The 27,680-nt window shown below is 37.2% G+C and overlaps 5 protein-coding genes across 13 annotated transcripts; 1 reads left to right on the top strand and 4 right to left on the bottom strand.

The window, feature by feature from the left end:
- Positions 1-573: 573 nt before the first annotated feature.
- LOC306881297 (nucleoporin NDC1) lies at positions 574-11,505 on the bottom strand. 4 transcript variants are annotated; one of them, XM_079435311.1, is made up of 18 exons: positions 11,351-11,497; positions 10,944-11,064; positions 9,678-9,779; positions 9,388-9,562; positions 8,820-8,949; positions 6,366-6,474; positions 6,213-6,264; positions 5,961-6,093; positions 5,765-5,857; positions 5,363-5,444; positions 5,119-5,283; positions 4,732-4,992; positions 4,278-4,390; positions 3,995-4,045; positions 1,868-1,931; positions 1,673-1,773; positions 1,407-1,567; positions 574-1,277 (listed from the first exon to the last, which is right to left on the bottom strand). In XM_079435311.1, the coding sequence occupies exons 1-18, from the start codon at positions 11,387-11,389 to the stop codon at positions 1,214-1,216; spliced, it is 2,016 nt and encodes a 671-aa protein (XP_079291437.1). In that variant the 5' UTR covers positions 11,390-11,497; the 3' UTR covers positions 574-1,213. The 4 variants fall into 4 exon arrangements, with proteins under 4 accessions (XP_079291437.1, XP_079291438.1, XP_079291440.1 ...); XM_079435313.1 differs by having other exon boundaries at positions 1,118-1,257; XM_079435312.1 differs by lacking the exon at positions 3,995-4,045 and having other exon boundaries at positions 579-1,277; positions 11,351-11,505.
- A 972-nt stretch (positions 11,506-12,477) lies between these two features.
- On the bottom strand, positions 12,478-13,221 carry LOC306880990 (uncharacterized protein; the record flags this gene model as incomplete). Its single annotated transcript, XM_079434783.1, has 1 exon — positions 12,478-13,221. One exon carries the CDS (start codon positions 13,219-13,221, stop codon positions 12,478-12,480), a length of 744 nt encoding a protein of 247 aa, XP_079290909.1.
- Positions 13,222-14,107: 886 nt separating this feature from the next.
- Positions 14,108-18,324, bottom strand: LOC306881059 (protein YIPF1-like). 5 transcript variants are annotated; one of them, XM_079434955.1, is made up of 11 exons: positions 18,237-18,317; positions 18,018-18,070; positions 17,757-17,792; positions 17,595-17,644; positions 17,368-17,507; positions 17,196-17,276; positions 16,950-17,037; positions 16,747-16,863; positions 16,503-16,669; positions 16,143-16,325; positions 14,117-14,913 (listed from the first exon to the last, which is right to left on the bottom strand). In XM_079434955.1, exons 4-11 carry the CDS (start codon positions 17,626-17,628, stop codon positions 14,818-14,820), a joined length of 906 nt encoding a protein of 301 aa, XP_079291081.1. In that variant the 5' UTR covers positions 17,629-17,644; positions 17,757-17,792; positions 18,018-18,070; positions 18,237-18,317; the 3' UTR covers positions 14,117-14,817. The 5 variants fall into 5 exon arrangements, with proteins under 5 accessions (XP_079291080.1, XP_079291081.1, XP_079291079.1 ...); XM_079434953.1 differs by lacking the exon at positions 17,757-17,792 and having other exon boundaries at positions 18,237-18,324; XM_079434954.1 differs by lacking the exons at positions 17,757-17,792; positions 18,018-18,070 and having other exon boundaries at positions 14,108-14,913; positions 18,237-18,318.
- Positions 18,325-18,533: 209 nt separating this feature from the next.
- On the top strand, positions 18,534-21,364 carry lrrc42 (leucine rich repeat containing 42). Its single transcript, XM_079434950.1, has 7 exons — positions 18,534-19,265; positions 19,383-19,514; positions 19,625-19,743; positions 20,340-20,425; positions 20,502-20,615; positions 20,743-20,821; positions 20,919-21,364. The coding sequence occupies exons 1-7, from the start codon at positions 18,832-18,834 to the stop codon at positions 21,200-21,202; spliced, it is 1,248 nt and encodes a 415-aa protein (XP_079291076.1). The 5' UTR covers positions 18,534-18,831; the 3' UTR covers positions 21,203-21,364.
- A 3,140-nt stretch (positions 21,365-24,504) lies between these two features.
- On the bottom strand, positions 24,505-27,382 carry LOC306881500 (transmembrane protein 59-like). 2 transcript variants are annotated; one of them, XM_079435642.1, is made up of 9 exons: positions 27,146-27,382; positions 26,861-26,966; positions 26,683-26,777; positions 26,409-26,561; positions 26,209-26,281; positions 25,462-25,594; positions 25,264-25,381; positions 25,033-25,161; positions 24,505-24,654 (listed from the first exon to the last, which is right to left on the bottom strand). In XM_079435642.1, exons 1-9 carry the CDS (start codon positions 27,299-27,301, stop codon positions 24,631-24,633), a joined length of 987 nt encoding a protein of 328 aa, XP_079291768.1. In that variant the 5' UTR covers positions 27,302-27,382; the 3' UTR covers positions 24,505-24,630. The 2 variants fall into 2 exon arrangements, with proteins under 2 accessions (XP_079291768.1, XP_079291767.1); XM_079435641.1 differs by lacking the exon at positions 24,505-24,654 and having other exon boundaries at positions 24,863-25,161.
- Between the last annotated feature and the right edge of the window lie 298 nt (positions 27,383-27,680).

The following is a 27,680-nucleotide window of genomic DNA, read 5'->3' as shown; positions in this document are numbered from 1 at the left end:
CAGAAACGACACTAGAGTAAAACTCATCCATCCTTCCCTCCCTCGGTGTGAAGACCAGCCCCAGAACACAGAAACTGCTCCATCTCTTCCTTCTTAAAAACCGACCCCTTCTCGTCCTTAACGCGTGTAAACCGGTAACGTTAATGTAATAACATTAGATAAAACTGACAAAAATGAGAGTGCTCCATAAGTTTACTAAATTGAATGGACGCAAGACCGCTGTCGATTCCCATTTTAGCACAAAACTACTAAACTAGAAAATCAAACTTGTATACATGCTTTCCCAGAAGATATTTAATAAACCACCATGTGTTACAAACGAGCTTGTGTGGAAATAGTTGGAAATATAAGCAAAGCTTTTTACATTTAGTATTAAAAAAAAATAAAAATAATCACGAAAAATTAATGACTTTTCAATGCATAGGAAAATTAATAAAATTAACCACACTATAATAAATATTCAATATTTAGGCAAATGCGTGATCGCAAACTGCTGTGAAGAGCAGAATACAAACAGCGACACCTGCCGTTCATCGGAGGAAATGTACACTTGCACTCACAAAACTAGCCACTGACAGGACATTTTACAAAAGTTTATTTTAATTGTATTAAAGTTTCAAAAATATAACATTTGACATTAACAAAATTGATTCTCTTTTGGCAAAGAAATACCCCAAATGTGTTTATGGTAACCAGATTAATAAATTGATGAACGTGGAAGTAAAGATCCATGTTACATGCATGGGGCCTTGAACATTTACCATTCAATCAGAGCGCTACAAAAACATCACTAATATAGAACAATCAATGATGCAAGATTCATAAGGGGAGAAAAGCACGTTCTGACCACCATTTTTTTGTTAAAGGGAGCATAATGAAATTTAAATATACTGCAGATGAAGAGTAACAATACCTTAAACTTTTACTTAAGTCCCCACCATGATTTTGAAGTCTCATCACATTCTAGTACGCAGGTTCATACACTCAAACAACATTCCCAGATTATGTGAATGATTATGTATAAGGAATATGCAAATGTTACTTAGAATGAGACTGGGATTTCAATGGGAAATAAAGTACAGCACTTGGCTGTAAAGTAAGGCCTTGAGTGACATCCCCCTTATATCAAACCTTTCGAAGAAGCAGCATATTGTCTCTTGGTCTCCTGACACATGCATGCCCAAAGGTAATGAGAAGATGATGTTGTGTTGCACTATTCCTTGAATTCCAAGAACTGCTGAAGCCTTTTTCTATGTTCTGTTGAAATATTCACAGCACTGTAAACAAAGAAGATTAACAATATGATTGAGGATAAACATGTATTTTATTAAATACAGCAGGTTCCCAAAACACATTTATCCAGTTTTTCTCAGAAAGACATTACTGCAAATAACGACGGGACTTACTTCAAGTGCTCTCCAAAAGTGGTAGTTATCTTGTAGATGGCGGTCTTCAGCGCAGCCCTCAGCGCAAACCTTAGAGTTTTGTAGGTGGAGTCTCCCATACTGCAGATAGTCCTCACAGGTTTGCTGGAGGCATGTGGCAGTTTGAAGTGTCTGTCAACAGCCTACAATTAAAACGTAACATTAACCAAATGAATCAGCATGTTGTCTCCATTTGGATTTCTAGACTATCAGTTTTAACACTTGTGGAAAAATAACTTTCGTTTTACCTCTAGCAAGACTACCAAGCAGCTAAGAATGCTGGGTAATGTGGTCTGCACAACTCCAAACTGATCCTCAGAGAAAGAGGCTGCCACCAGATGAGATAGTCCTTAAAAACAGAAGTAACAAAACGCAAAATAAATTCTTCAAACAAATACACATGTAAGATGGCATTTCTGAAAAGTTAGTGACTATTTTCTGACCTTGGAGGGCCCAGATATGAGCCTGGCAGTCAGCAAACAGAGCTTGGCTAGAGGCTTCTGGAAGCTGTACATTAGAAGAAAATATTTTACTATGGGGGATTTACTATGCTGAAATGCACTTTCTACTTTAAGATTGGTGATTTGACATGCAAGAAGATACAGTGGAGATCAAAATTTTTCTGAACTATTGTCAATCATCATCGCTCAAAATACGAAGGAATATTAGCTGCAGGCATACCACTGTTATACTAACATGTTTGACAGAACAAAACCCTTTATTTTGTGGAAAACTGATCAAAATTAGATAATAGTAAGCACTGTAGCACAAAAGATTACAACTAAAATTTTGCAGGGTTACAGCTGTCAGAAATTAGTAGGAAGTGTAGAGGCCCTTGCTTTGAATGACGTCAGCACATCTGTGGCTGCAGGACATGCTAGTTTCTCACACTGCACTGGTGTGATCTAGATCCACTCTTCGTCTAGTCTCTTCAGTTCTGTGACTGTAGTCGTGCATAGGTCTTCAACCCTGCTAATGGGGATCCACCGTCCTACAAAGTTTTTCCAACCTGCTTCAGCGCACCAGGCCTGTGACTTCAAGTGATCCTGAAGACCTTGATTAGCTAGTTCAGGTGTGTTTGATTAGTGTTGGAGCTGAACTCCCCAGGAGCAGAGTGGGTTTCTTAGCCATAACTTTGTCACCAATTATTTTACAGAGATTTTCAGTTGGGTTTAGTTTAGGACCCTGGGCCCACCATTTCTTCTTTACCGGTTTTGCAGTGTGACAGTGACATTGTCTTGCATAAAAATTGCTGGCTGATTGGGCGAGAAACGGATGGAAGGAAGCACATGTTGCCGAAGGAGGTTCATTCACCCTGCCATGTAGCTGTAGTAGAGGCCCAAGACCTGCTGCAGAAATTATCCCCCAAACCATGACACTTCCTCCTCCACCTTTCACTGACTTCTTCCCTCAGTTTGATGCTGAACAAAAATTTCCTATCAGACCCAAATAAATTAAACTTGCTCTCATTACTAAAGTGAACTTAGTACCAGTTCTCCTCTTCACACAACACGCTGCTCAGCAAAGGTGAGCTTAGCTTTTTGATTATGTCTGCTAAAGACAGGCTTCGTCACTGCAGTGCGGGCTTTCAATTCATATGCTCTTAAACACCGAGACCCTGTATGCCGAGACAGATCCTTACCCTGTTTAGTGCTGAACTGGCAAGCAATTCCAGCTGCAGTGTTGAACCGATTCCCCATTGAGAGTCCCCATTATCCTGACCTGTCCTCTCTTGCATTTGCCTTACGTGGACAACCAGCCTTTTTGGGGGACTTGAATTAGTGTCAATGTAAATCTTGGAGATAATCTGTAAATGTTCTCTAATTTTGATCAGAGTTCTTTTTCTAATATCTGATCTTCAAATATCAAGTTTTTTTGTACCGTGCTTCAGAATACAATTAATTTATGAAATATGCTTAGGACAACTTCAAATTGGACTAAACAGTGACCTTGAAATTTAGGAAACGATAGGTTGTTCTTTAATTTTGATCTCCATTGTGTGCGTGTATTAAAAAAAAAAAAAAAAAAAAATATATATATATATATATATATATATATATACACACACACATTATTTCAGAAGCCCTTCACCCCCGACAGCCCAGTGGGAAAGAAACAAGGAACCAATTTATGTAGTTACACACCCAGTTTATCTACAGTTCCTCCAGTATTAAAATATTATATATATACACACACACACATATATACATATACATATATATATATATATATATATATATACATATACACATATACTCTGCAGTATTAGTGGATAAAGACTGAACTGATTTTGTATAAAGTAAAACTTATAAAGCATAATCTGTAAAATTCCACGCTTTTAATTTATTTAAACTGGGTCACTATAATATGACTCTACAATCTAAACACAACCTTAGACAGAAATAAAACCAGAGGGACAAGGGAGACTAATGATATTGGTGTTAATTTAAACATGGGCAGAACCTAGACACATGCATTAATGATTCCTGTAACTAAAAATCTGCTGTGGGAGCATGCAACATGCAGCTGTAGACAGATCATTCATTCAACTAACGCATGCTTAACCTTACCTTGTTAAATAAATACATTATCAGCACCCGCTTTGCCAAAAAGCTTTTAGCCTGAGCAGAACAATTGAGAGTATGACAGGAACATGAGTTAACAGGTGTCTCTAGGCCATGTAATGATATCACACTGAAACGCGAACTGCCTTTTTTCCCCAGCAACCAAACTGGACACTCAAAAGCTTGTCTGTTTTGGTTCCTATGGATACACATGCTTGGAAACCAAGAAACACTATGAAATAATAAAGGATTAATTTACAGGTCAAGTGTGATTAGATGAAGATGTTACCTGCTCTCTCCTGTTCTGTAGCCACTGGGCCAGGAAGCTGGGTTTCTGACTGGCTGCAGGAGGACTAAGAACAGTGGCAGGGGAGGCAGGAGGACTGCCATTGGATTGTGACTCTGAAATGAGAACAAAGAAATAAACTAGATTATATCAGAGTATGCATTATTGTTAACAAGTGTGTACATGCTTCTCACAAAGATTTATAAACAGAGGGATACCATAAGAATTAATTTACACAACCACATACCAAAATAAATGCCTAAAAAAATATTCAAAACAAATAATCAAATATAAATGTTAAATACAATAGTAGCTAATTGCTTTTAAATTTTAAAATTAATTTTAGTAAAAAAAGAAAGAAAATTAAATTAATGTTTATTTATTTTATTATAATAATTTTTTTTAGCAAACAATGATTCAAAAGTTAATTGTGATAGTTTTAGTATTGCTGTCTCACCTGTGGAGGCACTCCACAGTTTGGGCCCTCTCCTCATAATATGGGGGCTTTGTACTGTACCAAACCAGGGAGATTGGGGATCCTGTTGGCCAACCAGACGTCGAATAGCAGGGGAAGAGAAAGGACTGTCCACATCTGGGGTGAAAGGAGCCGTCAAAGTGCTGTTCGCACCACCCACCGATGACTTGAAGACTGAACCAGGGGTCCTTAGTGGGACATTGAGTCGAGGGGTCTCAACAATGTCATCTGTTCCAGACACCACTACAGAAAAAACAGGAAAATAAAATTACTCTCTCTGGAGCAGTTTTAGTCTAGTATGTCACCAAGGGCAGTACTGGACTTGCGTTCAGATTTGCCCTTTGTTGTATGTTATCTAGACGGCCTTACCTGAGCTGCTTGAAGAGGCTGATCTGGTGTCACTGCTGGCAGACTGAGACTTGACTCGGCCATTAGAGGCAACCGCATCCTGATGAGCCACCAGTCTCTGTGTCAGCTCACTCAGCAAAGACAGACATTCCCTACTGATGGCATTCCAGTTATGAGGGTGACCACCTACATATGCAGGTTACATTAGTTTAGCGGTTATGAAAAGTACTGAGTTTAGAGTTATCTACAAGTATTTAGTTTGTACCTGGCTGACTCAGACTGAAGACTTCTAGTCTGCGTGAGAGAGAATGTTGTGATAACAGAGCCAGGTCTTGCAGAGCCAAAAACTGTGAAACAGTCAGTTAATCAGTTAAGGAACTATAATATTTTTAAACAGGAATCAATGACATTTAGGATTTGTTTTCAGGGTTTCAGGACACTTTGACCAATGATTTTATGACTTTTCCAGTTTTTGATGATGCCTACCTACCTTTTTATAATACATTTTAGAGGTTGAACTCACAAAAAGCAGTATTTAACAGGTAATTATAACTTAATGTATATTTCGTATAGAATGTCCACTCGTTTCCATAAGCCTAGAGATAACAATTAAAAAATTCTGGCCCTGGATTTTTTCCTGAAAAATAAAGGAAAAAAAATCCCTAACCTTCATGACTAAAGTGTTCTTCTCAGTCAAAACTTTGGGAAGACACTGCTCTGCATCCTCAGTAAACGTGGACTGCACTGGAAAACTATAGGCCTGAAGATGCACAACCAGCCATCAACATCATTTTCAAAACAGGTAATAGAAAAATGTCAGTTGCATTGATATGTCCCACAATGAAACTTTCACATTTAAGTACCTCTATGACATAAATCCTGAAGAGAAGCACAGTGAGATACCAGGTTAGGTACAGGAACGTGCCACTGATCGACAAGTGGTAAAGGAGGGAGAAATCTAGAAGTCCAGTCAATGAATCCAGTGGTTGGAGTGAACTATAAAGTTACAAAAGGAATATAGAGAGTTATAAATATTCTTGAATATGGGTTTATGCTACTTTAGTTCACATTAGGTAAACGCTCAGGTTTTGGTAGAATTTAGTTCCAAATCTGACCTGTTTATCTGTAGATTAAGTGTGCTGGAGATCCAGGTTTTAGGAGCATACCCTAAGAAACAACATTTAAAAATAAAACAACATTTGAAGAGAATCTAGCAGGAAAACAGACAATTATTAGAGGATGCATTTCTGATCATCAATGTAACTTACCAAAAAAGAAGTAGAGAGCAGCAAAATTCCTGGCTGAATATAAGGCCTGAACAACACTGCACTTCACCACCATTGGCAGACAGCCCTTGAACCGCGGATATTTGTATTGCTTCACAACCAAAACACAAGAGAGATTTGCACTGATAAATTATTAATGAAAGTGATTTAGCTATTTCTCATTCAATCATACTACAAGACATTTTACAGATAAATACAGTATATACAAGCGGTGGACTGATATTGTGTCATGGTAAAAATATTAGTCAGCACTTCGCATTTTTTTTAATTAATCATCATTGGCTGATTAGACTCGGAAGCACAACTTCTTTTTTGACAGGATTGTGAACCTACCAACCTTCTGAAGGGTGAACCTCATTATTCTAGTTTTCCTAATTATTTTTCTCAAACAGATTTCATTTTCAAAATATTTCTGTTTCTAATTATTTGACTAAATACCATGCAAAATAAATATAAATTACATGCATCAATTTATTTGCATGTGTTATATAAAATACCTAAAGGGACAGTTCACCCAAAAATGAAAATTATCCCATGCTTTACTCACCTCCAAGCCATCCTAGGTGTATATGATTTTTCTTTCTGACGAATACAGTCAGAGTTCTTCCAAGCTTTATAATGGCAGTGAAATGGTGGTCGATATTTTGAAGCCCAAAAAAGTGCACCCATCCATCGTAAAAAATGCTTCACACGGCTCCAGGGGGTTAATAATGTGAGAATATGATAGTCTCGTGAGAATCAAGTTTTGTTTACAGCAAAGGAAAACCAGTATCTATTGGTCGATTTTATTTTATACATTTATACACTGATTGTATTATTTAGGAAGGGAAATATACTTCCTGCAAGAGGATTTTGCGTGTAGGCAGGGTTGGACTGGGGTTCAAATTTGGCCCTGGACATATCCGGCCCACGAGTTCCCCCATGAATGTTTTTCTGGGTTATAGGGCCTTCAATTGGTGAAAATAAATAAATAAAACAGGACAGAAACAAATAATGATGGATATTACTGAATTTAAAGCAAATGCATTTTTGTCAGATAGAAATGCACTTGACAATAAAGTAATGATTTTGAGCTAGAATGCAGAAAATTTAGGCCTACTTCTAATAAATTCTGTCATCCTTTCCTCACCCTCATGTGTTTCCAAACATGTATGACTTACTTTCTTCTGTGGAATACAAAAGACATTTTGTAGAATGTTACCAAACCATTTTGCTTACCCTGTATGTACAAAATGCCTTGAATTTCTTAAATTATCTTCTTTTATGTTCCACAGTAGAAATAAATTCATACAAGTTTGGAATGACATGAGTAAATTATCATTTTTATTTTTGGGTGAACTATCCCTTTAAGAACTTTAATATTTGATACTTTAATAATTCACACCTAATTTATATAAGACACTGATATTTATCTTTAATGGTGCTCTTACTGAATCAACATTTTACTTCTATTAAAATTAATTAGAACTAAACATCTAAAGAGAGAAGTTCTTGCTTATAATTAATTAGTATTAGTAAGATGGTGGTCACAAGAAGTAAAACCATGGTAAATTACTATGGTGCTGAATTGACAAGCCTATGTATTGGTGTTTTCCAGTTTATCTCTTCATGCAGTTTACATTGTCGTGGCTGTTTTCAGCCAGCATCACTACAGAACCTTTAATGTTCTCATATATCACACGACTATAACAATAATTCTGTGTCACATCTGAATGGATGAAGCGACTTGCGCTGATTATCACTTTACATTGCGCGCAGCTGGCAAAAACAAAAGCGGCTGTGAAAAACAAAAGCGGCATTGAGTGGAGTTCTCTCAATGCAGCGGACACGCGCACTCAGTCGATGATGGCCGGGAAAAGGTAGAATGACTGAAGTGATAATGCACCAATTACAACAAAGAATCACGAGTTTCACACAACTGTATGGGACACCATTATAGGGGAAGCTACAGTAGATTACGGACTTGCGAAGCAACAAAACAAGTGGGTATACCGAGGGTATATGCAAATATTGATCCTTAGAAGTCGTAATACGCAAACAGCCCGAGGAAAAAGTAAGCATACGGAGTATGACCCCGACTACACCAATGTGGAGCACTTTATGATGGATGGATGCATGTTTTTGGGCTTCAAAATCTCGACCCTCATTGACTGCCATTATAAAGTTTGGAAGAGCCAGGACATTTTTTTATAACTATGATCGTATTTGTCTGAAAGAAGAAAGTCCTATACACCTAGGATTCATTAAGGGTGAGTAGAACATGGGGTAATTTTCACTTTTGGGTGAACTATCCCTTTAAATGAAACAGCGTGAAATCATTTATATTATATTGGCATCTGCCAGCTCTCAAAGATAGTGGTATCAGCCATAAAAAAATATTCAAATTAACCATTGTGTGTAACATTTAGCAGCTAATCTGAATGGCTAAATACTTACTTGTATGGGTTGAAAGGACATATAGTACATATTTTGAACAACTCCCAAGAAACTATGACTGTATCCCATGAAGGCCCCAGCCAGGAGAAGAAAGAGATGATACTCATTCAGACAGGTCACTACTTCACCACTACAGAAGCAAACGTAAAATAAGGGACAGTTGTTATTCACATATTATTAGAATTTTCATAAAGTAAAAAAGTATGTCATTAAAAAACAAACACAGACAGAGACAACATTTTGTCTTTATTTTATTTTATTGCCTATATATTTTTTTTTATTTAACCAGGGAAATCCTTTGAGAACAAGTCTCTTTTGCGAAGGAGCCCTGGCCAAGAAAGCCGCAATAAAAGTTCCACATATTAGGGCAAGACTGACCTAGTAATTTTCAGAGATAAGATCACTCACAGAGTTAATTAAAACAATTTAAGATAACTATGAGTGTCAATCTCTTTGCCTGGGGGTCAAAAGAGCCACAGTGCCTAGAATGCAATCAATGAAACCTGATCCTCTGAGCACATCGATGGAGCATTGTATGTGGGTCAAACAGAATCAGGTCATAACCCACCTCTCGCTTTGCCTGCAGGGAGTTCCTAGAGTGCTGTAACGTCCACCGATGGTAACAGAAGCACACCACATTACCAGCATGCCCATGGTGCAGTAGACCAAAGAATGAACACATTGTCGAGGGTGGAGCACCATCCCCAGGAGAGCCATGCGTGAACATGGAATAGAGGGAACCACTTAAGGAAACACAAAGAGAAATAAATAAATAATCAGCCTAATTTGTAATGCAACGCAATATTTGCAAATAAAATGATTCAGCACACCCATAAAAGACAAATCTACTTTACTCACAAGTGTAGAACTCCAGGTTAAAAAAGCCAGTGATCAGAACCACCCCACACAGTACCACAAGGGAAAAGATGGTGCTTGAGGCTGTAAGAAGGCTTGTGCAATCTGAAAGCAATGTTTGAGATGCTGACTAACGTGCAATTCAGATATTAACCATTTAAAGGATACAGTATCACATGTGAATTTCTAAGACCTCTAAATTAAAATCAACATGATCAAAACATGTTGCTGATTATCATGTAACATGTATGATTGATAGTTTATATATACTTTTTTTTAAGCAAGTAAAATATAAAAATGTTCCCATTGAGGTTGTGGTACACGTCTCTTTGCTGGGAAATATTTACTATAACTTTTATATTGCTGGCAATATTTCAAGACAAAAATGACTGGATTGAATCAACTTGGGTTAACTTGATTATTCATACATCACATTTAATAAAAACACGTTAAATGTGAGTATCAAATGTGTTACATCAGCATCTCTAAGTCATTATATTGCATTGCATGTTTTGCACACCACAAAAAAAAAAAAAAAAAAATACAGAGCTATATATAGTCAGGGAAGTCGTGGCCTAATGGTTAGAGTTGGACTCGTAATCCAAAGGTTGCGGGTTCGAGTCCCCGGCCGGCAGGGATTGCAGGTGGGGGGAGTGAATGTCCAGCGCTCTCTCCACCCTCAATACCACGACTGAGGTGCCCTTGAGCAAGACACCGAACCCCCAACTGCTCCCCGCATAAATGGCTGCCCACTGCTCCGGGTGTGTGTTCACGGTGTGTGTGTGTTCACTGCTGTGTGTGTGCACGTTGGATGGGTTAAATGCAGAGCACAAATTCCGAGTATGGGTCACCATACTTGGCCGTATGTCACGTCACTTTCACTTTTAAATATCATTATGACATTTTTGGGTTACAGAGTGTGTATATATGTAGTTTGTTATACTGTTACAAAGATCTTTGATTTACATTACAAGCCAAGAATGTCATTGTATTATATGGATCATAAAATCCAGATTAATCAGATATTATATGAAACAAAACACAGGCAATTTTTTGTTTTTAATTGTCCAAAGGAATCAATAACTTGTCAAAAATATTTCTCACTATTATTTCATTAATCAGGTTTTAGAGGATTTAGCAAAAGTATTATGTCCCTTGAAGTCTGAACTACTGCTTATATAAATAATGAATTCACACTCGAGCACTTTGTAGTATCAGTAACGTATTGTAATTATGCATTTTGTTAGACACTCGTACTCGTTTCCTCACCTGAAATCCATTGGATGGGGTGAAACAGGCTGAATCTACTCAAAAGCACAAAGACTGCAGTTGTCACGGGCAAGAGAAGCACTGACCATGCAATACTCGCCACAGCCCTCCAGATCACAACCTGGAAATAAATTAGACGATCATTTGATCTAGCATAGGCATATTTCATAAACCATTCCAGCCTTTTCAATCTCAAACACAATATTTCTACGATTGTAACTTTAAAAGTTTACTCTAATAACTAATATAACCTAATTAAATACACTATCAGACACAAAACATGTCACAATAACAGTAAGTTACATGATGTCCAGGAGTCTTACACACACTGCCGAATAAACACTAACTTCCTAATTGGTTAGTTAACGTTTAGTTATTTAAACAAGGTTTATACAACCAATCCTTACCTTTCTTATAAACCATGAATTCTGTTTCAGCGAAAACATTTTATCATTCTTGTTTCAGTTCAGCATCACTTGAATAAAATCCATTATCAACATGACAAGTGTGGATATTACCCGCGCCACACATTCGAAGGACCTCATAAGGACCCTGAGCGTGTGTCTGACTTACTGCCTGAATACAATCACACTTAAAGGGATAGTTCACCCCAAAAATAAAAAAATATTTAAAAAATGCGCCATTATTTACTCATCCTCGTGTAGTTCCAAACCCGTGTGACTCTCTTACTTCGGTAGGACATATAGGCCTGGTTTCACAGACAGGGCTTAGAATAAAACAGCATTAGGCCATAGTTCAATTAGGACATTTAAGTAATTTTTATAAACGTGCCTTAGAAAAAAACATTACTGGTGTGCATTTTGAGACAAAATAAAGGCATTGATATATTTTAAGATCAGAGCAAGTTTCTTTCAGTTGAAACAGCTCAGACTTGGCTGTTTCAAATACTAAAATATTCTGTATAATAAGATATCAGTCAATCGTAAAACAGTTTGGTTATCCAAATTCATTGAAATCTCTGCTTTTATCTTCTGCAGAAGATCAGAAAAGTCCAAATTAGGTTTGGAAAGAATTTATGATGAGTAAATGTTGACTGAATTTACATTTTTGGGTGAACTCTCCCATTAAAGAGGTATCCTATCCAGAAATGTGAATTCTGTTCTTTTCAAAAGGTAACACTATTGTGAAGCATATTATTCAACATTAAAAAATACTGAAATATAAATAATTAATTGTGTCACTTAATTACAACATTATCCTAATTAAAAAGGGGAAATCAGAATAAATTACATTTATATTTAATGTTAAACAGTATTTTCATTATGCACAAAGTTTTGTGGGCATTATATCAAACAGCAGTCTAAAAAAACTGTAAAAATGGGTCAATGCATAAGAAATAATTATGATTACAGTAACATACAGTCCTCAGTGTTTCGATCGGGTTATTTCTTAATCATTATACTAAAAAACAATATATTTATTTTAAAGTACTATAATGCTGTAAGTTTAGGCATTGAGCAGCATAATGACGCGTAGACAGACACACAAATGTTTGATGAAATAATAATAATCGTCAGTGTATTCCTTTCGCTTCATTCTGCATTAAAGCGGTTTTGTCTCGATGAGTGCCATTCGCTAAAGTTATGTTGCGTCTTTCCAGACTGGTTCTGCTTTTATCAGTGTCTCGGCGGGTCTTGGTCTCAAATGCGTTGGTGGGTAGTATCTGGGTTGAACTGATGGACATCTCCGTCTGGACGCCTTTATGCACCAGCGGTTTTTGCCCGGGTCTCTGCGGTATCGCCGGCAGTGACAGCTGCTCCCGCTGAACCTTCTTGTCCTCCCAGAGCTTCAGGAGACGCCGCTGGTTGTTTGTCATGTCCTTCAGGTTCTGTTGCAGGGACTGGACCTGGTCCTCCAGCAGGGTCTTCGAGGTCACGGTGTTGGCCAGTTCGGATGTTAGTTCATCAATCGTCAAACTTAATTTACCCGCTTTTTCAACAAGTGAATTGCACTCGCGCTCCTTCTCGTGCAGGTCGTTGATTATATCCTTGGTGGTTTTACCGTGAAATTTAGGACTGGCCTCTAAACCAATTTCAGCCCGCAGGACCTTCACTTGTTTCCGCAGCTCCTTGTTGTCCAAAGTCAATTGCTTTAATTTCTGTTTAAGCACTTCGGTTGATCTCATTCGAGACTCATATTGTCTCATTTTCTCCCTCATCATATTCTCGCGGTGCAAAGCATCATCTCTTTCCTTCCGGCACTTTTCCAAAAGCTTTAAAGTTTCGTATTTGGACACCTTTTCCACTTTCCCAGCCATCATTCATGTGGAGTTTTAAATGCAATATTTAAAAGACATGTTCCTTGATACAGGTCGTCGGGTCAAATCCTCTTTAAATAGGTTTTCCATTTGCAGGTCAGTAAAATAATGTCAAGAGATAAATCCCAAAATAAAGCCTCCTTATTTTTAATCCACTGTGTAAAGGGAAACAGTGACTTGTGAAGCTGACATTCCTTCACAAAGGTTATAGGTTTGGGAGGCAGCTTCGGTGTAACTCTAAGCTAAGGCTAGAATGACCATTAATTAGGACACACCACACATTGGCACAGTTTCAAGTGACAATTTTTCTATTTTGTTAATTTGGAAAATGTAGCCGAGCCATTTCATAACGCCAGTGCCAACTTAAAAAAAAATAATTTATCTAATTAATCTAATGACTGATGAGTAAAGGTTAAAAGTGCATTGCTGAGTTATACGAAACGTTGCACTGTATCAGATACTGGCATCAAAGACAAGATAGATTTTATCTATGAGAATAACCTTTGTTTGTGAATCTTAATGATGCTGAGAGTGAAATTCTATGATCTGCTTCAAATCCACTCGGCTATCAATATCATCATCAATCATTGAGACATTATAAATGAAAAAAAACAAAAAAAAAAACCTTTATACGCTCAGCATATGCTCGCCATTTTGTGTGCATGTGATTTTAAATGGGGGAAAAAGCTGCTAAATATATTTTACAATGTGACGTCTTGGAATACAGTTAATTGTTCCAGGCATTTTATGTTCTAGGATAGTATCTTGTTTAAAGAAAAGGCATAGATCTAGTTACAAATCTCTCAAAAATATAGTGTAAAAATAATAGTGCAAAAAATAAACAATCAATGGCCACCACAGAGAACTGAAAATTTGTAAAATATTTAAATAAACTATAGCTTTGATTTCCAACTTTATTCAAATTTAATATGTAATCAGTTTCTGTTTATGTGCAATTCAACTCATATTTTATTCTTCCCATCCCTTTTTATGACAGACCTGTTGTTTTATAAAGTGTTAAAACATTTTAAGTACATGTTCCAAAGTGCTAGAAACAGGAGAGGGACCCTTTGAAAACCATCTAAAGCTCATTTATCACATATTTAAACCACAGCTACACAGTATATACATGTCCTCTACTTTGTAACAGTAACATGTGTCTGAACCTCAAATCAGAAAACATCAAACATGTTGTAGATGATTATCTCCAGGTTTCGCTGCTCACCTACAACCATAAACATACAAAATGAAGGCTTTACCTTCACAGACTCTAAGATGAAGAAATTCAGACACCCCACAATCTCATTAGCAAGATACCCGATTCTCTCTAATAAGGGAAGAGGAGAAGCTGCAATTACAGAAGAATAACAGTCTCTCGAGGAGCACAGATTATGTACAGGAAGTCTTGTCTCATGTTAACACATCAAATGCAAAATGTCTTATTTTCCCATCAGCAGCTACAATCAAATGACACTCAGCTAATCTAAAAGTGCTGGCATTTCTATGCCATTTCATCATTATTAAAACAGTTCAGCAGTCAAAACACATGAGAGAGTGCCACCTCACTGAAGTCCTGTATTTACCCAAGGCTGTAATTCACTTTGACTTTGTGGATGATGAATTGTTGGTCGCTGTCGATGGCTCATTGTGATCCTTTGATGGATCCATCTCATATGTACTGAAGAAACATGCCTGAAAAAAGAGAGAGGGCACAAATCTTTCAGACTCTGACAGCACTTTTGTCCCATAAACACTGCATTCCCTAATTAAGGGGAAGTCGTGGCCTAATGGTTAGAGAGTCGGACTCGTAATCCAAAGGTTGCGGATTCGAGTCTCGGGCCGGCAGGGATTGTAGGTGGGGGGGAGTGAATGTCCAGCGCTCTCTCCACCCTCAATACCACGACTGGGGTGCCCTTGAGCAAGGCACCGAACCCCCAACTGCTCCCCGGACGCCGCAGCATAAATGGCTGCCCACTGCTCCGGGTGTATGTTCACGGTGTGTGTGTGTTTACTGCTGTGTGTGTGCACGTTGGATGGGTTAAATGCAGAGCATGAATTCCGAGTATGGGTCACCATACTTGGCAGTATGTCACTTCACTAAATGAATGTAATTGACGGCACATGATAGCCATAAGGACATGGTTCTGCTCACAAACTGGCACGCTTCCAAGCCAGTTATTGACAATTGCTAGTGTTTCCAAGAACACACTCTTCCACTGGGGAAACACATTTGACACCAACCTGTTTGATCCTTTAACGCTGCAAGAAGCAATGCCAAAATGCTGATGTTGAGTTGCTAGTACAGCTACACAACTTTAGCTATAACGTCTCTAGCATTTTTGCAACAGATGCAAAAAAAGATGTATTTTAGACAAAGTTTCATCTTTGTTTTGCTTGTATTGTTTTAATGAGTGCATAATTATATGCATACATATTAGGATGCCATGATATTACAATACAGATAAGCCATAAATTATTGTTATGTTCAAATTATATACTATAATAAATTTGTTTGTAATATAAAATTCTACAAACTAAAATCATTCATTTAAAATGCTACCATTCAATCTAAGCATAAAAACATTATAATGTAGAGTATAAAACAAAATAGATATTCATTGTGAGATTTGATAAAGATCTTAACATTTAACGGTGTTATTGTATTGTTAGTTAAAAAAAAAAAAATTAAGTGTGCATTAGGTTCCAGCAAAGCTCATTTAAATATAAGGAATAATAAGCATGCACAATTAAAAATTCAATATTGGCTGATTTATCAAATATGGACTGATATTGATTAATTCATTCAGTAACAAATACGGACCAATATATTGTGCATCCTGAATATTTTTTGTGCATTTTGTTCATAATAGATAATGTGAATCACATTCATTTCCAATGTATAAAGATTCTTAAAAACATACCTTGCAACCAACTGCAAGCAGGACGTGAAGAATTACGATTGTGGATATAATTGCAATGGTAATCCTTGGTTTATCGTCCCTGATGGCTGGCCAGAATGTCATTACCAGAACAGATCCTGAGAGACACAAAGCTACCACGATGGAGCACCACCTCAACCCTTCACTTGGTATTATCCACAATATCTGTTTTTCACACAAATGCACACAAACAAGTAAATAAACTGTATCTGCAAAATAAGAATGCTTGAAAACAATCGATCAAGTATGTTTATCACACAGATGTGGTAATTATGCACATTTTATTCATCATATATATATATGTATATATATATATATATATTTTGTGACTGTATGACTCACCACAGCAGGGATGTAGATGGAGAGCGAGTAACCATAAACACAGACTATCTGCAAGAAGGAGTAGGACACCAGGCTTGTGATCTTCCTATTTCGCCAGGTGAGAAAACCCCACAGAGCTAAAGGCACTAACCATGCATAACTGTAGATTGCTGTGGCTGCCATAGTTACTGGAAAACAATCAAAAGAAACAGTGTCATTTTTAGGGTGAGGCTAGAGGGTCTATGTTGTTTGGGTTATCTCTAACCTTTGCTAAAGTCTGGCACATATCTGAACTTTGGCTGACCCTGGTTCACAAGAAAACTGGAGATGTTTCCACTAACAGCGATAGCAAAAACAAGAGTTGCACAGATCCAGAAAGGTCCTACAAAGGTAAACAACATATTTATATTAACTTTTTATAAACGTCTTTCTTTTTGCTCTTAACTATTTTAGTTTATTTTATCTTACCATACAGGTCTGGGTTACTCCGTAAATAGACCTCAACAAAGTTTTTCCCAGGCCAAGGCAGAATTGAACCAATTATTCTGTTCTTTACCTATAAATGAAAACAGCAGCAATTCAAATTTTATATTTAAAAAGAATGACAAAACCCTTAAAAATGTATTTCTCAAAGACACAATAAATGCTTTTTAACTCTTTGAAGTGATAATCACTGTAGTGTGAGGGCTGAATCCTATAGTAAAGATGGCTGACCTGATGACTGTCCACATCAAATAATGTTTGGTAGTACTCAAACGTCCAGAAGGGTGCACTTTTTTTTTGACCTGACAGAAGCTGTTTGACAAAGAAACATGCATTTAATTTGAATCAATGCTCCTTTTGAAGAAATTAAGATCTCAGATTATCTAGAGATTGTCCCACGGACCTCAGTTTTGTCATCATTGTCCTCTTCTTCAAAAGCTGTTCCAGTAGCTTTTTGTTGTTTTCTAGATTTGATGGGGTCATCGATGGTCACTGTTGTGGCACCTTGATTATTTTCTGTGAATCCTTGCTCATCTTCAAATTCTAGCACAATTTAGAAAATCTTTTTATATCTTTTTTATTATTAAAAGGAACTGTTTTCCTTTCAAATAAGTTTTTTAAGGGACTCACCTTGAAACTGCAAATGAAAATCAGTATTGGCCATCACAGATCTATGTGCTCTGTGAATGAAGGCATCAATAGAAGACATAAGCAGACAAGCTTTAGTTAATGCTAGTGCTATTGTAGGCTGTTAAAGATATAGTTCAACCAAAATTAAAATTAATAACCCACTCTCGTGTTGTTCCAAAGATCGGTATGACTTACTTTCTTGTGTGGAACACAGAAAGATATATTAGGCAGAATGTGAGGGACTGACAGATTCACTGCATCTTCTTCACATTCAATGAATGTGAAGAATGACTGAAGCTGTCCTAACATTTTCTTTTAAGTTCCACAGAAGAACGTAATGGTTGAGCAAGTGATGACAAAAGTTTAGATTCAGGGTGAAATATACTTTTAAGCATTAAGTTTTACCATGTAAAGCTGACCTACCACTGTAACTGAAGTGTTTGATCACATGTATAGCAGCAGTGACACTATAAAACCTGTTGACATTCAGACGTATGCGGATATTATACATCAAACAGAAAAATTAAGTTACTGCGTAACACATTGTTGTTTTAAGAATATGCATTCTCTCAGATGATTTTACATCACCCTTTTTATAGCTAAATAGGACCTCTAATGTTTTCGACATGGTAATCAACTCACCGGTAAAAGCTTCTTGAATGTTTCAGGATTTTAAACTTTGCTTTGAAGGTGCGAAACACGGAAATGAGCAGTGATAGTGACGCGAAGCAAAATAAAAGTCTTTCCGTGTCCATAAATCAAATCAAAATACATTTTCACCTGGTGTTTTGCAACTTGTGGTAAAATATGCAGTAAGTAAATAAATAAAATAATAGAATGAAATAATAAAAACATAGAGACCAATTTAAAAAATTAAAAATAAAGAACAAATGTAACAAATATGGTGAAATAAAAAGGGGGGCGTTGGCGAGTAAAATGCGTCAGAGCTATAGCAAAGGTAAAAAAATTAAACGTGTTTTTTTATGCTGAAGTTAATCTGCGATGTATACGGGCGTTTAAATACATTTAAATGTAAAGAGTTCAGTAAAGACTTTTATTTTGGAATGCATGCGAAACTCGACTTACAGGAGGGATGTTACTCCAAGAGCCCGTCGTTTTTAAATCTTTCTACATTTTACAAACTTCTCGATGTTTCCGTCAATAAACCCTTGATTTCCAAACGGAAACCGAATATTTTGGAGGCTAAACGCTCGGTTTGTGTAGAGAGCTGGTAAGGATGTATGTAAGCGAGGACTGTGGAGCTGTGTATGTCAGAGAGAAAGGAGAACTGCGGTGTGTCAGCGCAGACAGGAATGATGCTCCGCGGCACAGGCTCTTCACCAGAGACTTCTCCTTTCAACTCTGCATCGACACTTTACCATCCGCGAGCCACACAAAGCGAAGAGACCACTTCATATTTACCTACAACAAAGAGGGCAGTCTGCGGTACACGGTGAAGCCCTTATTTGACATATCTTTACAGTTCATCGCTGATCATATCGAGCATGTGGACTCGCTGGTCGGGTTTCCCGAGCAAATGGCTGATAAGCTGTTCTCTGCCGCTGAAGAGAGACACAAATTCACTGAGCCTCATACTGCGCCCAGAGCACTGCAGGTCTTCTGCGAGGCCTATGGAGAACTAGTGCTGAGATCCCTGTGTTTGAGAAACAGGTGAAAAGGAAACACAAACTCATGGCTGTCTGCCGAAGTAGACATCCAAAATGCTGGCATTTATACCCGGCATAATTACAAACCAGAGTATTTACAACAGTGTTATTGTCTTTTCAGGAATTTTTTGATATCCGAAAGGTTGGAAGAGATCAGACAGTTTCAGAGTCTGGAGTGCCTGGACCTCTATGGATGTAGATTAGGTGACAACCATGAGGTTTTTAAATACATAACATCCGAAGCCCTGGCTAGGTATGGAAACTTCATTGTCTCATTCATTGGCACAACATTTCAGATGGTTTATTGGGTGTACAGTTTGTTTTACTTTCTTTTTCCTCTTAACATTTTCCTTTTTTCTGTAGTCTTGTGAAACTTTTCATAGGTGCAAACTGCCTTTCTGACGCAGGACTGCAGAGACTGACCGCGCCGGTGAGGGTGATGAAGAAAGGTCTAGAAAACCTGCAGCTTTTGGAGATCTCTGGTAAGTTTATGGGTTTGTATAGTCAGATAAACTACTATTCAAAAGTTTGAGGTCAGTATAAATATTTTTTTATTCAGGAAGGGTGCTTTAAAATGAAAGTGACAAAGACATTTATAACGTTTCAAAAGATTTCTATTTCAAACAAATGCTGTTCTTTTGAACTTTCTATTTATCAAAGAATCCTGAAAAACATATGGTTGTCCCTAGAATATAAAGCAACTGTTTTTAACATTGATAATAATAAGAAATGCTTCTTGAGCAGCAAATCAACATATATAATGACTTCTAAAGGATCATCACTGAGACCTGGAGTAATGACTGCTGACAATTAAACTTTGCCATCACAGGAATAGATGAATACATTTGAAAATATATTCAAATGGAAAACAGTTATTGTAAATTGCAATAATATTACCTAATATTATATTTTTTTTTACTGTATTTTAATAAATGCAGCCTTGGTGAGCATAGAAAACAAAGTAAAAAAAATAACTGTGTTTGAATCTCATTACATAAATACGTTCAGTTGCTTTTTATACATAACCGTAATGTTTGTGGTAATTTATACTCTTGCCATTTCAATTATTTTTTAACAGAGAATCCCATTACTGAGAAAGGTCTTGGATATCTAACATGCTTTAAAACGTTACAGAAACTGGACATATCTGGGACAAATGTGACGGTAACACAATTAAAAAATGAACATCAATGAGTAAGATTTTATGGAGGTCTTGTATAATATTAGAAGTCTCTTTTAGGTGAATGTGTCTTTGAAAGGATTCTTCAGAAAGAATATGAGAATGCTCTTATCAGAAACGCCTTTGAAGGAGTTTGGACACTCTGATTGTAAAACAGAAGGCTGGGCTGAACAGGTAACAGAGAAGGTTTTATGGTATCCATGATGGATATAGGTAATTATGAATGCAATGTTGATGTTGTAAATGTTTTATAATGAGGCATCGCTATATAAAATTCTCTCACTATTCAAATTTTAATCAGGTAATAAACCAATGGGAAATTACAGCTTCTGAGGTACCAAAGAAAGACTACAAACCAAGAACAAATGCTGTCCGTTTCTGTGAGTTTATTCATATTATGTTCACTTTATCACAAAATATTAAATTACTACTATTACTATTAATCTGAATTTTGATCATTTTCATTTTGTTCTTTAGATGGAAGAGAAAAGTTTGTCCGAGAGACATTAAACTCCTGGTCTGGGATGAGTGACACCACAAAGAAAGACAAAGTTGTGCCGATTCACTTTTATAAGGTTGATCTCTGTGGCACGAGTTCAACAGCAGAACACAACACACTTTCAACAACAGTGGCAGCTGTTCAGAAGGGCAAGAAGAGGAGACTATCAACAGAGGAAGACCAAAGTTCAGCTCCTCTGTCAAAGCGCCAGTCCCTGTCAGCTCTGTCTGCAGAGGACTTAGATCTGTTAAATAGTTATTGAGTGGACAGAGACATGTGACATCTTTGCAGCACATTCCTCTGTGAGGAACATGACACTGAAATACTTTTAGTTTGGAGTCTTCACAATTAAAAACAGCTTATTTTTTAATTTTGTACTCTAGTCTTTTGTTTCATAATAAAAATACACTGGCTTGCAAACATGAGCATGTTTATACAAAGTCATTAAGGCTGGAACAGATTTTAAAACATACCAAAACGGTTACAGACATGACACTGAGGATCACACACACTTCACTACCAGACTTTCAAGTCATTGTGGACGCAAAAACAAAATGCAGAGAAACATGCCTCGGTGCAAGGAGCCGTGACAAATTAAAACAATACATGTTCTATAATTGGCTCAAAATCTCAAAAACCATCCTCTGGCTGGATGGAATCATAGTCTGAAGATGAGTTTGCGCCTTTCATATAATATGTAAATTTCTGTGGAAGAAGTCAGGTAAAATCTGAACACTGGCTCTGACTTTATAGGCAACTAGCAGTGACTCACTCAGACTGCAAATTGGGGCAAAAATCTGGGCCTAAAGAGAACAAATGTGTTACAAAATAGGACAAACGGTAGTGTGAACATGTCAGAAATATCAGTACATCAAAAGCAGTACAAAACATCTCAAAATCCAATATTTCCCAATATGTTTCCCTTGCTTTTAGAAAGATGTGACACATTAAAGGGGCATTTTATTTACCCTAGTTTGGGACTCACTGCCATAATCTATTTTAATATATTGCTTAATTTTCAGAAATCTTGGTATTTTTAGCCTCTGATGCAGATGTATTCAGCAGATCAGTCAGAGCAGTGCTGTAGCATCATTAGATGCCAAAAAGGCATTCGATCGGGTGGAATGGGACCGTCTTTTTTTCACTATGGATAGGTTCGGATTCGGCCCCAAATTTGTAGAGTGGATCCATCTGCTGTATACTTTGCCAGTTATACTAGATATAAGTTGAATATCTCTAAAAGTGAATGCATGCCTTTTAACACACTTGCTAGGCATATGCCTGATATGCCTCCGTGTTTCCCTTTAGCATGGCAAGATCTAAATGTATATATCTAGATATCAGTATCACTCAAAACTTCAAAGGACTATAGGAAAATAAATGTACTCCTCTATTGTCTAAACTCAAATTTGATCTACAAAAAATGGAGGATTCTCCGTTCATCGTTGGTTGGCAGAGTGAACTGTGTTAAAATGACAGTCCTTCCAAGATTCTTACATCTATTTCAGTGCCTCCCCATCTTCATATCCAAAACCTTTTTCAACAAATTAGATAAACTTATTTCCAGTTTTATATGGGATGGGAAAATCCCAAGGATTCGTAAAGAGATTCTCCAGAAAAATAGGAGTGACATAGGTTTAGCTCTCCCTAACTTTTTATACTATTATTGGGCGGCTAATGTCCAAAATATAATTTACTGGATGCGCTCATCAGGAGGTACTGATTGGTACAAAACCGAATCAAAATCCTGCACAGCAACCTCTTTACAAGCCCTAATAGCATCTGGCTTACCTATTAAAATAGCACAACATACATCAAATCCAGTTGTTCATTTCACTCTTAAAATATGGACTCAGCCACATCAGCATTTGAAGTTAAGGCAAGCACTCGTTTCAGTGTCCAATATACAATAACCATGCATTCCTCCCTGCAAAACTAGACTCTACATTTAAACAGAGGGCATTGCTCAGTTTATATTGATGGTATTTTTGCAAGCTTTAATGATCTGTGTTCCAAATTCAATCTTAATTCATCTGACCTTTTCCGTTATTTTCAGGTATGTCATTTTGTGAATGCTCAAAGCTCATCATTTCCAAACATTCCCTCAGTCACCCGCTGACTCTCTGTTAGAAGTACCCCTCCATTTGCAAGGCCTTGTTTCAAGAATATATACAACTCTTATGTCTTTAAAGAGTGTAGGAACAGACAAGATTAGAAGCAGATGGGAGAAAGAGCTTAGAGTAGTATTTTCAGAGGAATTTTGGAGTAATGCCCTCCGTAAAGTGAATGGTAGTACCTCCTGTTGCATCGTATGCACTTAAGCAGAACAAGGATTGCCTCCTTTAATTCTACTTTTGACAAGACCTGTATTAGGTTTCACACAGGTGAAGCAGACCTGACTCACATGTTTTGGATGTGCCCCACACTGACTGCTTAATGGTCAACCATATTTGATACACTTTCTAAAGTGTGTGAAGTCCAGCTGAAGCCATGTGCTGAATTTGCAATATTCGATGTTCTAGATGATGAATCAAATTTGACTCAGAGACAACTAAACAATATTGCCTTTGCATCCCTATTGGCTCGCAGACGAATTGTATTACATTGGAAATCTACTAATTTGATGTTATACCTACAATTAGAAAAGATTAAATATTAAAATATTCTAGGTTCCCATAAATTCTCTTATGTCTGGCATCATATTTCTCCCCACCTATCTTGTGTAGGGTTTATGTTGTTCTTTAAAGTGAAGTGACAGTGTATAATACCTGATTGTGGTATCAATGACCTTTTTTTATTCTATTTTTATTTTGATTATTATCACTATCATAATTATTATGTATTATAGTCAGTTTGTTCTGGGTTGGTTGAGGGTTTAAGAATGTAAAAATACAGTTCTGTACAAATAATAGCATTTGTGTTTGGAATAAAAATAAAGAGAGAAAAAAAAACAGTGCTGCCTGCCGTCCTTACACAGACTGTGGGATATACAGTAACAGTACTGATAGTGTTATGGAGAAAATCTTCTTGCTAATTTTTTGCAAGGCGACAACAAAGCCAAGATTTCAGCTGACCATCTTTGTACAATTTTGTTGTCGGTCCCTTTTTTAGATATGGCATTCCCAGTACTTGCCAAAATTGTTTACTATAGTTTTCCTAACCCTTGCTTTCATTATAGAAAACTACCTGCTAGTCTGTTTTTCAAAAATATATCTTCTCTTATCTATTCCTTTCTGGGTGCCCAAGGTTGCAGAGGCATTTACATTTTAGACTTTTAATGAGCTGTCAGGATTTTAATGAGTTTTTCACCATTATCTATTTCTGTAGCATCCCCCATATCTGGTACTTCCTTCTGTATTCTGTATTTATAAACACAGTCATGTAGGCCATAAGGCCTACATAGTTATTTCACGAGTTCGCACATAATCTTGAAATCTTTGTTGTCAGCATTGACATGCCCACAGACAAAAATCAGGTTTGACTAGTCCAAACAAATGACAAAATACACACTAAAGCCCTGCACCACAACTCTATTTAAATAAAAAACAAAACATGAGAACAGAACACTTTTTAGTAGGTTTGTTTATTAACAATATTTAATGACAAATCTGAGAAGTCGCAAAATATCTTCATTTACAATGCCTTTATTGAACTTAGGACTGTCGCTATGGCAATTCAAGAAATTTCCACTCACTGCAGCAGAGATATCTTGTACTAAAGCATAAATCAAAAAGTTAATGTCATTGTGCAACACATTGTACCTCAATTCACAAGCTGTTATTGATCAAACTGAGAACACTCAAAAACACATAAGGGAAACAAGACGACTTCATCTCTACAAATGGGCAGTAAACAGAAAAACTCAGATCCTACAGAGCTTTCAATCTGATAGTTAATGCCTTTAAAGTGCCAAAACATCAACAGAATATATTCCCCACAGTCCACGCTTCTCAAATTTTTAAAAAGGAGAACCAAGAAACCCATAGTCAATGCGTTTGAAGCTATAAACACAACTCTGAAAGAGAAAACTAAAAGCTCTATCAATTTCTTTGGATGTTAGACTGGTTAAATGTTAGACTGATCCAGATTGACCTTTGATGGAAGAGGTCCAGCTTCCTGCTCCTCCACCCCTGGAGATCTGATGATCACCAGAGAGGACTGCAGATAGGGGGTCAGTTTCTGATCCTTCGTGTACTCCATATCCCCATATATGCTTAGCTTCTGTTGAAAGGAGGAGAACATGTGGGTGAGTTAGTTAACCACAACCAACTAACCAATAATTGGCTAAAAATCATGAAGATGAGTGAATGTGAAGTGGTTTACCTCAGCAGGGACGTACTGCTCAACAGCAGTGGACACTGTGGCACAACAGATCCAGATCAGAACCAAGACGGACAGAACCAGAGTGGTGGTCAGGATCCAGCCAGGCAGCCATGGGTTCCTGCCGGTACAAAAAAAACATGTTGCTTCATATTCGACAAGATCAACAGACTGCAACATCCAGATCAACATGCGACCGACCTTGAGAGACAGCTGAAGAGGTTGTAATCGTCCTCAGAGTTGCTTCTATCGATGAACATGTCTCTGTCTCTCACCTGAATGTAGTTTCTTGGGTAGTCTTTATAAATAGGGTTTTTCGTTTCTGGATCTACAACTATTAATAATACAAGGGGTCCAATATCAGTGTTGAGATCTTGAAATGACTTCTGTTAAAGAATGATGCTAAGATGATGTTGTGGAAAGTGACACGGTTAAGTCAGCCTCAATCATGACTGTTATTACATATTTGCAGACTTCATAACATGACATCTTAAAATTACAGTATGCCATTTTTGTGCCACTACAGCAGCAAAACACAAGTTTCCCAAAACAGGACCAATTAGTTTGTGCTACTAATGACACAGATATTACACGCTCAACTTCAGTGTCATCATCAAGAGATTAAAATTCACCTGTTTTAGGTTCTCTAAACATATGTTATTGATCTCATTGTGAACTTGATCTTATTGTAAACATATGTTATTGATCTTATTGTGAACTTTAAAACTTAGTGGATTTAAGTTTTAATCTGCTTAAATCCCACCCCTTTCTTACAATCGACCTCAAGGTTGCATTCAGATCCACTTCCATCCAGTGAACAACCACTTTAACATATGATGTTATGATTATTAAAGTCTGAAAACATGTAAAACAGTCATGAAGTGTGACTTTCCAAATCCTGCTTAATAATCAGAGGACAACATTATGTGCGTTATGTGAAGTGCTCACAAGTGCTCTGTGACTCCTCAGTCTCGTCTCTCTGGAATTCAAACTGAGGGATAAACTGAACTTGCGGCTCAGACTAGAAATGAGATAAAACAAAAATCTTCATCAATGGCACTTTAGAAATACGTTTTACTTCTTACTTTGCACAAGAGGTGCGCAAATGTTTTACCATCAAGGGCCAAAATACATCACCATCACATTACCTGGAAAATGACCACTTTGCCATCATCTGCCTGGAGGTAAAATGTCCAGGATGAGGTGATGAAGCTGTGAGCTTGGTTCATCATGTCTTCCCAGAAACCCCTCACCAAAGTCAGTGGGTACAGGAGATGGATCCTGGGCATCATGGTCAACAACTTCCCACCAAAACAAACAAACATACAATGATATCAAATAGCACACTGGTGAACTTCAAGTAGAACTGACGATTGAAAGACAGTAAACCTGTAAAGCAATTATTCAAATGTTTGACCACACCTGCTCCATTCGTTGCTCTGCAAATGGCTGTTGACTCTGGCATCCTAGATTGCATGCGTACTGCTCCTCTGACTGGGTGTAGGCTTCACGACAGGCTGCAGGATGTCAAACACACTGTTATCAACACTAATATATGCGAATGCTTTAAGGACTCGGACAGACTATACTTTAATATTACCTGACTCGCATTCAGCTTTGGTTTCGTTGAGATCCTTGCTGTCCCCCACAAACTGACAGATGGAGAAGAGACGGCATCCTCTCTGACAGGCGTACAGAGCCTCCTCCTAATCACAAAACAAACAGGCCAAATAAAGAAACAAGTCTAATTCCGCTTTGCTCCTTGTTATTGTTCTAACATTACAACGCACAAGCTCCTAATAACGCAAACTAACGACTGGCTAAAAATCTCGATAGCGCTTCTGTTAGTAAACAAGCTGTAACTGGTTGAATGTCTCGCACTCACCCGAGGATAAGTGTGCAAGCTGTAAGTCATCTGACATGTATTATGACAAGACGCCGTGTTTCCCAAAACACCATCGAAGACGTCGGAAGATGCATATGTGCTCGTAAGTATGCAGCAAAAACTCATCAAAATCCCGCAGGACTTTATTGCACTCATTTTTGAGAATTACCAAACATCGACTAAACGACTCTTCCTTGTTTGTGTACTTGCGGAAATGTCGTGAGATCTGCGTCTGCGCACGCGCCGTGAAGCCAATAAGTAGCTCTTCAGACTGCGGTCCCTCAATGTTTAAGGGGGTAAAAACATAAAATGTTGTACAAATTAAAAAACTGATATACAAAAATAAAATTTAAATACATCTAATAGTACAGTACGATAGTGAATACTAAAACATACCAAATACAATTTCCAAATGTATAATTTACATTTTTATTAATTTTTTTTTTACAATTTATTTAATTTTAGGATGATCATTTTTGGGGGTCCATGGCATTTAAAATATTGAAAACCCCTGGCTAAGAATCAAACTTTTTTT

Source organism: Barbus barbus (assembly GCF_936440315.1).
Source record: "Barbus barbus genome assembly, chromosome: 15".
Taxonomy (NCBI): domain Eukaryota; kingdom Metazoa; phylum Chordata; class Actinopteri; order Cypriniformes; family Cyprinidae; genus Barbus; species Barbus barbus.
Note: the sequence above shows the minus strand (reverse complement) of the source record. Positions and strands in the feature narration are given on the sequence as shown.

What these genes read in the sequence shown, in the direction of transcription:
- LOC306881500 (XM_079435641.1), bottom strand. Translation starts at nt 27,301, where the DNA reads ATGAGTGCAATAAAGTCCTGCGGGATTTTGATGAGTTTTTGCTGCATA. An exon ending in GCTTGCACACTTATCCTCGG is followed by an intron (nt 26,967 to 27,145) that starts GTGAGTGCGAGA and finishes TTTTGTGATTAG; the next exon opens with GAGGAGGCTCTGTACGCCTG. An exon ending in GCAAAGTGGTCATTTTCCAG is followed by an intron (nt 26,282 to 26,408) that starts GTAATGTGATGG and finishes TCTCATTTCTAG; the next exon opens with TCTGAGCCGCAAGTTCAGTT.
- LOC306881297 (XM_079435311.1), bottom strand. Translation starts at nt 11,389, where the DNA reads ATGTTTTCGCTGAAACAGAATTCATGGTTTATAAGAAAG. An exon ending in TCAGGATTTATGTCATAGAG is followed by an intron (nt 5,858 to 5,960) that starts GTACTTAAATGT and finishes GTGCATCTTCAG; the next exon opens with GCCTATAGTTTTCCAGTGCA. An exon ending in TAATGTATTTATTTAACAAG is followed by an intron (nt 1,932 to 3,994) that starts GTAAGGTTAAGC and finishes TCTAATGTACAG; the next exon opens with CTTCCAGAAGCCTCTAGCCA.
- lrrc42 (XM_079434950.1), top strand. Translation starts at nt 18,832, where the DNA reads ATGTATGTAAGCGAGGACTGTGGAGCTGTGTATGTCAGAGAGAAAGGA. An exon ending in ACATCCGAAGCCCTGGCTAG is followed by an intron (nt 19,515 to 19,624) that starts GTATGGAAACTT and finishes TTTTTTCTGTAG; the next exon opens with TCTTGTGAAACTTTTCATAG. An exon ending in GCAGCTTTTGGAGATCTCTG is followed by an intron (nt 19,744 to 20,339) that starts GTAAGTTTATGG and finishes ATTTTTTAACAG; the next exon opens with AGAATCCCATTACTGAGAAA.
- LOC306881059 (XM_079434951.1), bottom strand. Translation starts at nt 17,673, where the DNA reads ATGTCTTCTATTGATGCCTTCATTCACAGAGCACATAGATCTGTGATG. An exon ending in CCATCTACATCCCTGCTGTG is followed by an intron (nt 16,326 to 16,502) that starts GTGAGTCATACA and finishes TGTGAAAAACAG; the next exon opens with ATATTGTGGATAATACCAAG. An exon ending in TGCTTGCAGTTGGTTGCAAG is followed by an intron (nt 14,914 to 16,142) that starts GTATGTTTTTAA and finishes CTCTTTTTTCAG; the next exon opens with GCATGTTTCTTCAGTACATA.